This window comes from Theobroma cacao, chromosome 1 (assembly GCF_053813885.1).
Source record: "Theobroma cacao isolate CCN51 chromosome 1, ASM5381388v1, whole genome shotgun sequence".
In the NCBI taxonomy this organism is placed as follows: Eukaryota; Viridiplantae; Streptophyta; class Magnoliopsida; order Malvales; family Malvaceae; genus Theobroma; species Theobroma cacao.
The window spans coordinates 7,980,806-7,994,858 of NC_142639.1; the positions used below are offsets into that span (position 1 = coordinate 7,980,806).

Genomic DNA, 14,053 nt, shown 5'->3' on the forward strand with positions numbered 1-14,053 from the left:
CCTTTCATTGCAGCTAAAAAAAGTCCCTTCATTAAATTGCAGATGGAAAAAAAGAAAAGAAAAGAGAAAGAAGAACAAGAGAGAGAAAAAAATAAAATTATTAGCACAAAAGTAAATAAGGTGAATTTTTTTTGTTCATGAAAATTTTAAGTTAGCATGTCGAATTTGTTCTATAAATCCATTCCCCACTAAAGTCTAATTTCAACTCATTACCAGTTAAAATATATAGAATATTTAAGATACAATAAATGGGAATTACAACATCACAATTAAAACTTCAAATAAGATCCCAATTAAAAGAATTTAATTTAACATAAGGCAAACCTTCAATATTTAAAAGAGAGAGACATTTTCTTAGAGGGTACAAAAGACTTATTCTCTTAGGTAGTTCTCCCTTATCATGGTTTAATACAAAGTTAGCTCATGACACTGTACATTGTTGAAGTCACATGGCATATATACCCTTCCATTGGCCAAGCGAATCTCTAGAACACCACCAGTCATCGCTTGCTCAGTTGATTTCTGATAGGCTCCATCAGTATTTAGCAAGATTCAATCCACGACTAGAGGGGACCAACTTATCAAAATTTCTGTTCGACTGTTATGCTGTTGTTTCCCATTTCTGAAGCTCACAAAACATCCATTGTGTTCCATTGGCCAAGCGAATCTTTAAGAACACCACCAGTCGCTGCTTGCTCAGTTGATTTTCGATAGGCTCCATTAGTATTTAGCAAGATCTAATTAATGACTAGAGGAGACCAACTTATCAAAACTTTTGTTCGACTGCTACATTGTAGTTTCCCATATTCGAAACTTACAGAACATCCATTGTGTATAGCTGAGATCAAGCTGTAGATCAAGTCAGATGTTCTTTTATATTAACAGATTAATTTTCAAAAATAAAAGAGTTTCTCCATTTCTAGAGAAACTAGCAAGTCACCCTAAATATCATTGCCCATGGCGCACCATTGGTCTCAGTTTTATTTGTTATCTTAACATGTACTCGAATATCTCAAATGTTACTGGTTATATACCTGTACCTATTAAATTCTTGATTAAAATACATTTAAAATTAATTTTTATGATATTATTAATAAAAATTAAAAATAATTTATAAAATAATAAATTAAAATTTAAAATCATAAATAGAACAATTAATCAATTTTAAAAAATATTAAATTAATTATAAAAAATTTATAAAATACAAAATAATATATATAATTAAAATTTAACCAAAAAATTATTATTTATAATCGAGTTTAGCAATGGGTATTCTTAAGACCACTTTCTGAATCTTACCCGAACTTGTGAGAGGTAATATCTAATTATAAGATATTTTAATTTTACTTAACCAAGTCTGAATAATACAATATATCTAATTATAAAGTACCTATTAATATTTGCATCCGCTGCTGGGTGTAAAGGGTAAAACTTTTGAGTACGGCACTTTTTTAATTCCCCTGCAATTGAGTGGGAAGCCTAATACAATCGCCATTTGATTTTGACCCAAAACTAAAAGTTTTGTTTTTATGATATAGTAAAACCAAAACCAAATTAAAAATAAGCAAGGCAACGACCTTGCCTGGTCAGCTGATGGGTTTCCTTTCCTTCTTCCCTCTATTTGAACTGAAAAAACCTGGTGCAATGGCAATGAGCTCGGCGTATCCTCCTTGTAAAAGAAGGAAGTTGGAACATAATAACACACCAAAGTTTGAAAACGAGAAATGCAGCGTATGCGTCAGATTTTGGGTCCTTTGTTCAGTAGAGATGTGATGAAGCAAAACCATAGTGATGATGCCAAACCAGGTATTACACTAAACCCAAACCATAGCTTGATTATTTTCACTTGCATGTTGCTTTTTTGCTAACTAATTTGCATGTTGTTAAGCTTTTGCAAGTTTTGACCGCTCCTGTCATTTGCTTTCCACTGCGGAATGGAAGTTTAGAGCAAGTTTTTTTGTTCTTTAATTTTTTTCAATTGAAAGTTTTTGTTTGACTAGGGGTTAGAGAATCTAAATTCTTCTACTAACCTGGTCTTCGTTAGCATCTTTAAGTAGTAAAGCTCTGTTAGGATTTTGTTTTTGGAATCGTGGATGAGAGGCTGTAATTTTTGTTGGACCGACCTTTGTATGACAGTGACTTCAAGGGGACACACTAAATTTTGGGATGGAAGGTTATAAGGAATTGTAGCTTCCATTATATTGCTCAAGACATAGTGGGTCTACATATGTGCCCAAACACAAGAAACTTTATATGTTAGTGTTTGATTAGCCAATGCTAATAGTGCTAACTTCTTTTAGTTTTTTCAAGATGTGAAGCCTTGGAATTTAGAAACTAACATAAATTTAATCCTTAGTTTACATCCATAATGCTGGAGATAAAGCTCTTTCAATTTTGGGTTGTCTGATCATTGAAATGTTTGTATAAGGTTTTCCAATCTAGTGTAGTGAATAGTTTTTAACCTTCGTTTGTAGCTTAAGCATGTTTAATTTTCCCAATTTAGGAAGTGGAACACAGTTTTTCTTTTTTTCTTTTATCAAAAGTTTCTTTGGATGTTTGGAAGTCTATTTGTTAACTTAATCTATTCGAACTATTTACTGAATCTTTCCCCTTTTTTGCTTGTAATGGCTAGCTTTAAGATTCACTTTGCTCGGAGAAGTGGAAAAGGCATATTTGAGTAATCCTCATTTAAATAGTGAATGGAATGCAGTCATTCGTGAATGAAGTCATTTGGAAAGCATTCCATTACTGCATGCTCACAGTTAATTTATGGAATTTGAAATTTCTTTTTTGACTGTAATCATTCACCCCTTAATGTAATGCCCTTTTCCCTGGAACTTCTCTACTTAGGCAAAAGAATGAATTAGGAAATTCCAAGACTTGACACTATCCGATCTTGTTTTCTAGTAAGCTATCCTCATCTGTTCAACTCCACCTCATATCCCCACCCTTGATACGTTTTGGTCAATGGAGCCATTAACTTTTTTTAACATTTATAAATTCTATAAATTATTAATAAATCTTATATCTTTGAAATATTTCACTTCATTTCCATTTTTTTTTTCTTTGGATCAAAGGAAGAGCTCTGGAGAGCAATCAATCTTTGTTGTTTGACAACTTGCATTCATGTGAAAGTTCAGAGCGGCAACAGCAACGAATTTGTGGCCCTCTTGCTGCTCTTACATTCAACTTAGTCGTTGCGGTTGGCATCATTTTCATGAATAAATGGGTCTGTATGCTAAAACTTCGCATATGTAACATAATTTTATGCTGCATTGCTGGTTTTAGATGTAGCATCTTTCAAGCACGTAACTGCGACACTCTTTTTTGTTCATTCAGGTTCTTAAAAATGTTGGGTTCCAGTTCCCTGTATTTTTGACTGTTATTCACTATGCAGTCAGCTGGGCATTAATGGCGATTTTGAATTTTTTTTCTCTTTTCTCTGCATCTCCTTCCTCAAAGGTGGCCCCTTTATCTTTATTTACTTTTGGCGTTGTTAATTCTGTGTCCACTGGCCTTGCTAATGTCAGCTTGAAGTACAATAGGTGAGATAATATTTTAATAACTAATTTAAGTTTCCTGGGTGACACTTTGAGTCTATTCATTAATTCATTTCTTTTTCCAGTGTGGGATTTTATCAGATGGCTAAGATTGCTATTACACCATTGATTGTCCTTTTGGAATTTATATGGTACAGGAAGAGAATTGCTTTCTCGAAGGTAATTTTTCGTTTCTCAGTTCTACGCTCATGGAAGTGGTGTATATTCATAACATGTAAAATGCCTAAGTTATAATGAGCAGAAAGGATGAAAATAAGAGAGTTCTTAACATAGAATTCATACAAATTTCTAGCACTTTCTTCAAAATGTGGACATATTCAGTTTCCATCACCGTCTTAGGTCATGTTTGTCTCAATTTTGAATGGGATCAAATTGGTCCTCGTTGTGCATGATACCCCCAATAGAGCTGCATTCTAATAGGGAATCCCACTAACACGTATTAAACTGTGGTTGACATTGCAGGCATAAAGGTGGAAATTGCATTTCTGTTGTAAAAATAGATGTCTGCATTCCATAACCACAAATACAGTCCCTTAATATATTGGTGTCTTCTTTCCTTTTCCTTTTTAATTGGATTTTCATTTCTAGATCATGATTTTCATCTTATAAAACATCTGTCTTTGCACCCATTTGCCAATTTGCCCTCAGTTCAAATTGTTCAAAACACCCAAAAGGGATTTTTCTGTTCCTTTTGGACTTTGGTCTGAAACAAGTGGTAATTGCCCAATTATCTATATACTAGATCTAGTAAATAAAGTAATCTTCATCTAGTAATGGTATCTCTGATCATAAATCATAATTCATGTGAGAATTGATATCTTTACAGTTTCTTAAAAGTGGCATTGTGCTAGATATGATACGGAGTGAACTTCTTACTCAGTGTTTGGCTTCAGGCTTTCTTTTTAATTGATGTTGAAATTTTGTTGGTTTTTCTTGAAAGGTTATTTAATTTTAAGGTGATCAATTGTCATACATTAATAGTAATGTGACAAAATGAAGGAGAACTTCGTGAAACTTATTAGGCATCTCTTTAGCAAGTTCAAGGGGATGTGCAAGGACCCTATGCAAGACAGAATCTATAAGAAGTAAAATCATGGGGGCTAGCAGAAAGATTTCTCTCGATGTTGAGAAGTTAAGGAGGTGAAGTGTTATAATTCAGTGTAGACTTGAAACAAGGAGTCTAAATTTCAGTGGCTGTTAGTGATGCAGTAGGAATAAGAACTGAGAAAAAAGGTGCCCACATCCAGAGAAACTTGCTTCAATGAGTAACGCAAGGTAGCATCTATGGTATCTATGAGGTTTCTTGCATTACATGTCTCAACTAAGCGAAAGATATTATGAAGTTGGACTAATGGGAAATGGCTATGTCTTTACTCACCCAATCCTAATCCCCATAGTACCTAAGACTTTAATATTTCTTAAGATAGCAGGTACACACTAGCTTACAATATGGTTGGTAATTGTTTCTCGTTACATTTTCAAGAAGATGTCGGCCTGACCATGCAGAAAATGGAACATGTAGCTGAACCCAACTATGTTGGTTTCACTTGAGTTGAGCTGAGCAGAGTTTAATTATCTCATTTATCTATTGACTTTGTGCATTGATTATTTCAGCATTGTCCAAAATCCATGAATTCTCCCTATTTACTTTGGGTTGTGAGAAGATGATACTTTACTTTGCTCTGCTGCCAAAATCTACATCTAGTCAGTTGGGGGAAAAAAAAGAAAAAGTAGCTTTTGGATTAAAAAAAAAAGCAGAAATCAAAACTTGAAGTTCTTATAAAATGAGTTGAATGATTTTTTATTAATAATCAAAAGAGTAAAAAATAGTCTCATGAGTCATGACATCCAGTCTCAAGACTGTTAAACCTTAAAACCCAACTGACATGCCTAGATATGCCTTTTGTAGCTTCATTTTTAGAATAAATAAAATGTATTAAATGAATCCCAAGAATATATATCCTTTTGAGATTTTGCTCCTGCAACTCTTGCCCCTTGTGCCACTTGTGAATGGTTGAGGATTTTAGCTTTGTGCAACAGTTCCTGAATTTTCATGCCCATGTGGCATATGGAATGTTTGGTTTGGTTTAATGTGTATGTAGAAATGGTAGGAGCATTCTTATATAGTTATTTGATTGACTACTGTGGTTAATATCACTCAAGTGTTGTCAATTGCTTTTTTTTACATTCTTCCTGCAAAATCTTTCAGGTGATTGCACTAACAGTTGTATCTATTGGGGTTGCTGTTGCTACTGTAACTGATTTACAATTCAGCCTCTTTGGTGCTTGTGTTGCATTGGCATGGATACTACCTAGTGCAGTCAATAAAATCCTTTGGTCCAATGTGCAACAACGAGAGAACTGGACAGCACTGGCGTATGTTTCATGTTCCTTTGAGCTCACTTATGGTTTATTTGGCAGTTTTAGATTGAGAGGAAAGCAAAGGATAAATGTAAACTGTGAAAAGGAGAAAGCAATAATGACTACTTTCATTTCTGAATATTTAGTAGGGATTGAAATGGATGATTTGTATTTGCTTGTTCAGTTAGTTGACAGAAAACAAGGCAAGTAAATTTTACAAGTTTTTTGGGGGTAAGGGGATAACTAAGTAGTACTTCTTTCTTATCTGTGCTTTATCATGCCCATTTAATATTGAAACATGGTTTCATAGTTATTTTTCTCCTTTTCTTTGCCTGCAGCCAAGGAAATATTTCTCTCCTTTATATTAATTATTTGCTGAAATTTTTCGAAATTTTCACTGGTTCTAGTTGTGAATTTCTTGAACAGGTTAATGTGGAAGACAACACCAATCACTTTGTTTTTTTTGGTTTTTATGATTCCTTTCTTGGATCCTCCTGGTGTCCTTGCATTCCATTGGAGCTTCAGCAATACATCAGCAATTCTCATGTCTGCTTTTCTTGGCTTCTTGCTTCAGTGGTCGAGTGCTTTGACACTTGGGTAAGTGCCACAACTTGCTCCCTTTGATGTTTATGGCTTGTCATAATTTCATCTCTTTTGTTTCATGGAGTTGCTTTTAGCTATCGTTTTCCTACTTGGTGAATATAGTACTGTTGAAATGGAACGCCTTCTGCCCCTACTCCCTCTCCCCCCCCTTCTCCCCCACCCTGCACCCCCCCCCAAAAAAAAAAAAAAAGAAAGAAAGAACGTAAGAAAGTAGAGTGTCGCTGCTTGGGTTTTGGTTAGGTGAATGGTTAACCCCTAACTGCCTCTCTGTTGTGACGTGTAAGTGGGTGGCTTCTCTGAAGCGCTTCACTATGAGGTTGTGGCATGGTTGAAAAAGGATAGCTTAAGGATATTGGGGCTCTATCCTGCATTGTTCAATTTATTTACAACCTGAAGTAGTGAGAAATGCATTTAACCCACAACCAGGAGGATGATTGCAGCAAGTTGCTGGTACAGAATATGGGACTAAAAGCTGGTTTTGACAGGACATATCAAGAAAGAAAACTTGTTTTAAGTTAATTAAAAGCTTCCTTTTTTAAAATGTTTAAGTAATTATGATGTGAAGTTGGTGTGAACCAACTTCATTTCGCTTTGGTAAGGGGCTAGGGTAGTCAAGTGACAATGTTTATACATGATTTATGAAGCTTTATCCATGAACATTAATAAGAAACTCAATTCATGAATCTGAAGAGGTAAGGGTTTTGTTTTGTGGGGCTAGTGACGACTATGAAATTTGGTTTTATATGGAAGAAGCAAAGAGGGAGAAAAAAAAGTAGATTAAGGAATAAGATCATTAAGCAGAAATTCACAAAGTTGGTAAATACTTTTGCTTTTATTCTAACATTTTATGATAAAATGCTATTAGAGTTAATTTTTTTAAATCAGTATGGGCGTTACTTTTTTATGTTATTGGTGTTTATTTATGTTAAGGGGAACGATGATGAGAGTTAATCTCAATTATTAAGAGTTTAACGATTGAGACAATATGTACTTTCTTTTTTTTTATACAGGAAAGAGGTGAATAGGAAATAAGGTTTTAAATTGGGTAAAATACACTAACATCCCTAACTTTTACCTATAATTACCTATAATTCCATGCTGGTCTATTAGTTTTAGAAATGATCAGTCTGTACCAAAAGAATATATTTTGTTGGATAGAGAAGTCCTGTTGTTAGTTATTTTGTCAGTCTTTGTTTATCTGATGAATTTTAGGATAATTTTGTCCCTCGTTCCATGTTCTTGCTTAAGCCAGATCCCTCAAACCAAAAGCAAAAAATCTAAATTTTTTGCTAAAATCTGAAAGATTTCTCGCTTATTTTTGGTATTTCGTAAAAAAAAAAATGATGAAAATAATGGAGGAAAAAATCATTTCAAGAACCAGAGATGCATTTTACCTTCAAGCTTCTATTGCAACATCTTGTTGGAAAACTACCATTTCAAGAACCATGGATTAGTGGGTGTAGTAGCTCATCACCTACATCCTTCTGTGGTTTTTAAAATGGAAGCTATTTAATAGGTGCTAAACATGGGAAGAGAGGAAGTTCTCCAGTGTATGCAAAATGTGGGAATAAAGGAAGAGAAAATGAAGGTTGAAAGGCTTATTGAATGGTGGTTGATACGCGCCAAAGAGATGGAAATAAACATTTTTTTTTGAAAGTTAAATTTGCATTCATAAATAGAGCTACATAGCTACTAAGAAGATAGAGATCACATGCACCTTTTCGCTTGGTTACTCATGACAACAGCATCAGACCAAACAAAAAAAAAAAAAAAACAAAAACTTGGTGGCCTTGATACTCAACATAACAAGTGATGAGTTAATGTAAAGGTTTTTTTCCAAACAAGTAATATTCGCATTTATAATAATTGCATAAAGTAATTCAATAATAGTGATGACTTAATTCAATATATATCCTACACAATAATTGTATAAAGTAATATCATTTGCATTTATATCAATAATTGTATAAAGTAATATCACTTGCGTTTATAATCAATATATATCTTATAAAAAAATAGCTTTAGATTCTTTGCACACATGAGGACCATTATTTTCCCTAACCTTTGTGCACAAATGGACTAGTAGCTTTACAATAGAACCTGTGTCATCAGTTTTACAAAAGAGAACCATTGCTAATGGGTTTAACATTAAAGTCAATAATCAGTATCTTATCAATCTCTGGATAATAATAGACAAATAAAAGCAAAAAAATACAAAACATCCTTTGTAATTACATTCCAACCAATAAAAACACCACAAAAAATTCTAATTATATTAGATAATACTATTCACATATCATCAACATTAGAGATACTTGCTTGTGTCTCGTTAGCACCATCAGTATCAAATTCAAATGGAGTATTCACAAAATTCATTTATGAGGAACCAGGGGCAGCAAGGGTAACATGTCTAACAGAAGCAGTAGCAAATGAAGGCTTTTTTGCAGATGAAGGCCTCATTGCATATGAAGTAGACTTAGCAGTTGGAGCAGCACCACTGTGTCCTTTAACAGTAGCACCACCACCACCACCATGTCTTGGAGCAGCAGGAGGTCTTCCTTGCATACAAACAGAAGGTCCCCTTGTAGTTCTTGATGTAAACCTACCAACAACTCTTGATGAAGATTCAACCGAGGTATATAACTTCAATTTAAAGTATAAAATTGTATTAGTTGCATAATTAATTTATAAGTTAAAAGATTAAAAAACTAAATGCTAGACATGCTACCCTTGTTGTCCTTGCTTCCTCGAAAATGAATTTTGTGAATACTTCATTTGAATCTGATGCTAACGGTGCTAGTGGGACACAAGTAAGTGTCTCTAATGTTGTTGATGTTGGAAAAGGGGTTTAATCGTGCCATATCAATAGTTGAAACAAAAATAAAATAAACATGAATATAAGAATGCAACGGAATTAAAACTAGGAACCAACTCTTCTTCCAAGGTCATTTTCCTTGAATTTTGGATCATTTACAATGTAACATATTGAAGGTATGATTTGATAATTACCTTAGAGATAAAGAAAAGTTGGATTTCTTGTCCTAATAACACTGATAAGCCTTTATAAAGTCTTCTCACCGAGCTTGGTTGTCTCAAACCAAAGCAGTCTAAATGCACAGTTTCTAATGATCGTCCACACAATTTTGAGAATCCCTATGTTAAGGTGGGATTGCTAAGCCGTTTAATGTGCTAGCAAGAGAGTGTTCACAACACTTCTCTCTTAGAATCACCTTTGCCAAAATGTTAGAGAAGAAAGCTGTTTTTCTTTCTTGCACACACCTAGAGGTGGCACACAAATAGCTAGGTTTTTTGTTTTCTATTTTTTTTAAAGGTGGCTTATAGCAAAGTATGTATATTTTGGTCCAACTTCAGCCTTAATTAGCTTTTACATTATTTTTCATATAATTTGCTAATTAGTCCTTACGCTTAATTGAACCATTTAATTAAGTTGTTAATTGGTCCTTGTACTTAATTAAATCATTTAATTAAGTTCAATTGAAGTTCATAACTTTCAATTTTTTGTTTAAGTCCAATTTAATCACCTATCCTAGTTTAATCTCAATCATTATCTTTTGTGTGTGATCCATTGGACTTTTAACATGTTGGCAATAAAATTAAATTGAAAACTTAATTAATTAATTTAATTCTATAAACCAAGATTGACATTTAGCAATGCATCTTGGCTACCTAAATGTTATAAGAGTCAAGATGGTTTGCCTCAACTTTTCAGTAATCAGTTTCTCAGTGTAATTCATTCTCTCAACATATATCCTGGGTATGATAAAAGTATGGTGTAGTGTTTACTCTTATAGATCTCCATATCTTTACTAAAGTTAAATCATTAACTCCATAGAGATTTATGGAACTTTTTTCATAATCTCTGAGTCGCATTGGCTAAGGATTTTAATAAGCTAATATCAATTAAGAACTGTTAAAGTATGTCCCCTTAATCACTTTGGGTGATGATTCTTATCTTGAACACTCATTTGCCTTCACATATTTTATGCTACAACCAACTATATCCTGTTTTGGCATCCTTGATAGGACTCATAGGTATATAATTAAATAGATAGCATTTCGCATATTAGACAACTTGGGGCTTCAAGTTTAAGGAGTATTTATACTACTGACGTAAGAGAAGTATTGCATAGACACTAAAGTGAGATATCAAATGCACTACTCATGTCGAGTCATGTTCAGTGAACTTGCTTTTCCATGACAAAAATTTAAAAAGTGAGATATCAAATGCACTACTCATGTCGAGTCATGTTCAGTGAACTTGCTTTCCCATGACAAAAATTTACATTTTAGTTTCAAGTATTTCTATACTTCAACTTATGACATCAGTTGTTTACTTCTTAAATAAGGAACATAGAATATAGTAGTCTCTATGTATTATTGATGTTCAGTCTTAATGATACATCAACTAAGAACATTTAGAGATTATACTTTGATACATAAAGATCTCATAATTTCAAGCCTTTGCAATTATCTTGCAAGGCATATTAATCTCATGGATTTCAATTAATTAGACTTATAATCCACTATAATTGATGTTTTATTGATGAAAGAAAGCCTCTAATTATTTAATGTGAATGATATTCTTATACGATTGGAACCAAGTATTGACCAATCTCAATTGGCCGCTAAGCTTAGTCAACAGTTGATGTGAATAGCATTATCTAATACCATTAGGGTTTCTTGTGGTGTTTCTAATGGTTGGAATGCAATTACAAATAATGTTTTGTATTTTTTTGCCTTGTTTGTTTGCCATTATCTAAAGATGTGATTAGATGCTGATTATTGATTTTGATGTTGGATCCATTGGCAGTGGTTCTTTTTTTTGTAAAACTAATGACATAGGTTTTGTTGTAAAGCTATTGGTCTCTCTGTGCACAAAGGGTACGAAAAATAGTAGTCCTTATGTATACAAGGGACTTGAAGTTATTTTTGTGTAGAATATATATTGAATATAAATACAAATGATATTACTTTATGCAATTATTGATATAAATGCAAATAATATTACTTTATGCAATTATTGTGTAGAATATATATTGAATTAACCCATCACTATTATTGAATTATTTTATACAATTATTATAAAGGTAAATATTACTTGGTTGGAAAAAAAACCTTTGCGTTAACTCATCACTTGTTTTGTTGAATATCAATGCAATCAGGATTTTGTTTTTTATTTAGTCTAATACTGTTGTCATAGGTATCCAAGAGGAATGGTGCCTATGGTCTCTACCTTTTTGGTAGCTATGTAGCTCTATTTATGATGCAAATTTAACTTTAAAAAAAAATAATGTTGAATATCAATGTTTCGCTATTTATATTTCCATTCAATATTTCAACAATTTTGAATTCAATATTCTAGCAATTTACAATAATTTTGCATTCAATATTTCAACAATTCATAACAACTTTTATCAAACACCATTTAAATACTTAATCCTAAAATTCCTTTTAAATGCCTCTGATTTTTTTTTTTTGCCCATCCCATCTCTTTGGGGCATTTTATGAAACACCATTCAATATTTCAATATTTCAACCTTCATTTTCTTTTCTTCTCTTCCCATGTTTTGCACCTATTGGAGAACTTCCTCTCTTCCCACATTTGGTACTTATTGGATAGCTTCCATTTTAAGAACCACAAACGGATGCAGGTGATGAGCTACCATACCCACTAACTTGTTGTTCGTGAAATGAAAGTTTTCTAGTAAGATGTAGCAACAGAAGCTTGAAGCTTGAAGGTAAAATTCATCGTTAGTTCTTAAAATGATTTTTTCCTCCATTACTTTCATCATTGCTTCTTTCGCGGAGTGCTAAAAATCAACGAGAAATCTTCTAGATTTCAACAAGAAATCTGAAAACTTTTGCTTTTGATTTGAGGGATTTAGTTCTAGCAAGAACACTGAAGGAAGAAAAGGCAAAATTGTCTTAAATTCATCAAATAAATCAAGATTGACGGCAGGACTTCTCTGTTTAGTGAAACAAATTCTTTTGTGACAGGTTGTTCATTTCTGAAACTAATAGAGCTACGTGGAATTATGGGTTGTTCAACCCATCTAGTGTATAAATATTGCCACTTGATTACCATAACCACTAACCATCGACACCAACTTATTTCATAATTACTAAACATTGTAAAAAATATCTGCACTCAACTTTAATTAACCTACTAGAAGGTCCCATGTTCTGTACCAACAATTGGTTGTCATTGTTCTCGCAATTGCGGGTAACACTTTCCACTACTTCGGGTTGTAAATAGATCAAATGATGCAAGATAGAGCCTCAATATCCCATGGCCATCTTCTTCGATTGTTCCATAACTTAATTTTAGTGAAGTGCTTTGGAGAAGCCACAGTGTTAGTGTACCGAAATCAACTAAATTAGAGAATCCATGAAAAGTATGAAAACTCTGAACCTAAAAGGAGAGGATGGGAATTGATATATTTTGACATTTCAAGATGTGTTAAGCATTTTTGGACATCTAAATTGAAAAGGTGATCAAGCGTTAATGGATGGAGAATTCTTTTCCCTTTGTAGTTATACTCTGATTTTAAGCAATTTTCATTCTTGTTAATTCATTTGTGTTTGCTTCACATTCCCTCTTACTTTTCAGGGCTACATCTGCTATCTCCTCTGTTGTTCTTGGACAATTCAAAACGTGTGTTGTACTTCTTGGAAACTATTACCTTTTTGGTTCAAATCCTGGCATATCCAGTATTTTTGGAGCATTTATAGCCATTGGTGGCATGTCCTTATACACATACCTCAATATACGACCTATGAAGCGGAAATCCAGCAAAGTGTTGCCTTAGAAGAAGCATCTTCTTTTTCGAAATCTAAAGAGGGCAAAGGAAATAAAGAGAACCATGATGCATATGATTATATGACTACATTGACTATATGACCTACGTTCGCACTTGAATCAATAGTTTTAGGTTAGTGGATTATGCATCTAATACCTTTTACAAGTCATTGAACCAGTTTCATCGTTCTCTAGCTAGTGACAAGCCTGTAATTGATCCTTTGTGGGAGCGCTGGAGGTTGAAACAAAGTCCATACATTAAGCGTTTTCAGGTTACTAATTAGAGAAACCGGCATGCTGGAGCTTGAAAGCATTCCAGATTGTGAAGCAAAGTTTGCGAGCTCTTGACTAAGAAGAACAGAATTCATGACGCCAAAGTGTCCAACCAGTCGGCTTTGGCATCAACAAGTCCACGATGGTACTCAAAGGAAATGGAACGTGCTAGTAGCATGCCTAGAGGAGGGCAAGCTCTAAGGCCCGAATGGCCATAACATTTACTATGTTTATGTTACTCTCTTTTCCTTTTTCCTTTCTAATTGGAGTTGGGTGAACAAACTTGCTTAGCTGGTACTTTAATTAATAATATTTGTTCTTCATGTGCCCCCAAGAAAAGGAAAAATGAACAAGATTTCATTAGGCTTCCCTGAATTCCAACCGTGCATGTATGACTGAAGCACTACATTCATTCTGCTAATTTTAATTTTTAGAG

At 33.5% G+C, this 14,053-nt stretch overlaps 1 protein-coding gene across 3 annotated transcripts; it reads left to right on the forward strand.

The window, feature by feature from the left end:
* Positions 1-1,548: 1,548 nt before the first annotated feature.
* Positions 1,549-13,992, forward strand: LOC18611934 (nucleotide-sugar uncharacterized transporter 1-like). Of its 3 annotated transcripts, XR_001926241.2 has the most exons (8): positions 1,549-1,806; positions 3,078-3,229; positions 3,340-3,545; positions 3,626-3,719; positions 5,770-5,936; positions 6,348-6,518; positions 8,915-9,159; positions 13,156-13,291. XR_001926241.2 is itself a non-coding variant. In XM_018114199.2 (7 exons), exons 1-7 carry the CDS (start codon positions 1,725-1,727, stop codon positions 6,822-6,824), a joined length of 888 nt encoding a protein of 295 aa, XP_017969688.2. In that variant the 5' UTR covers positions 1,549-1,724; the 3' UTR covers positions 6,825-7,207. The 3 variants fall into 3 exon arrangements, 2 of the variants coding, with proteins under 2 accessions (XP_017969688.2, XP_007048501.3); XM_018114199.2 differs by lacking the exons at positions 8,915-9,159; positions 13,156-13,291 and adding an exon at positions 6,809-7,207; XM_007048439.3 differs by lacking the exon at positions 8,915-9,159 and having other exon boundaries at positions 1,550-1,806; positions 13,156-13,992.
* The last annotated feature ends 61 nt before the right edge of the window (positions 13,993-14,053 follow it).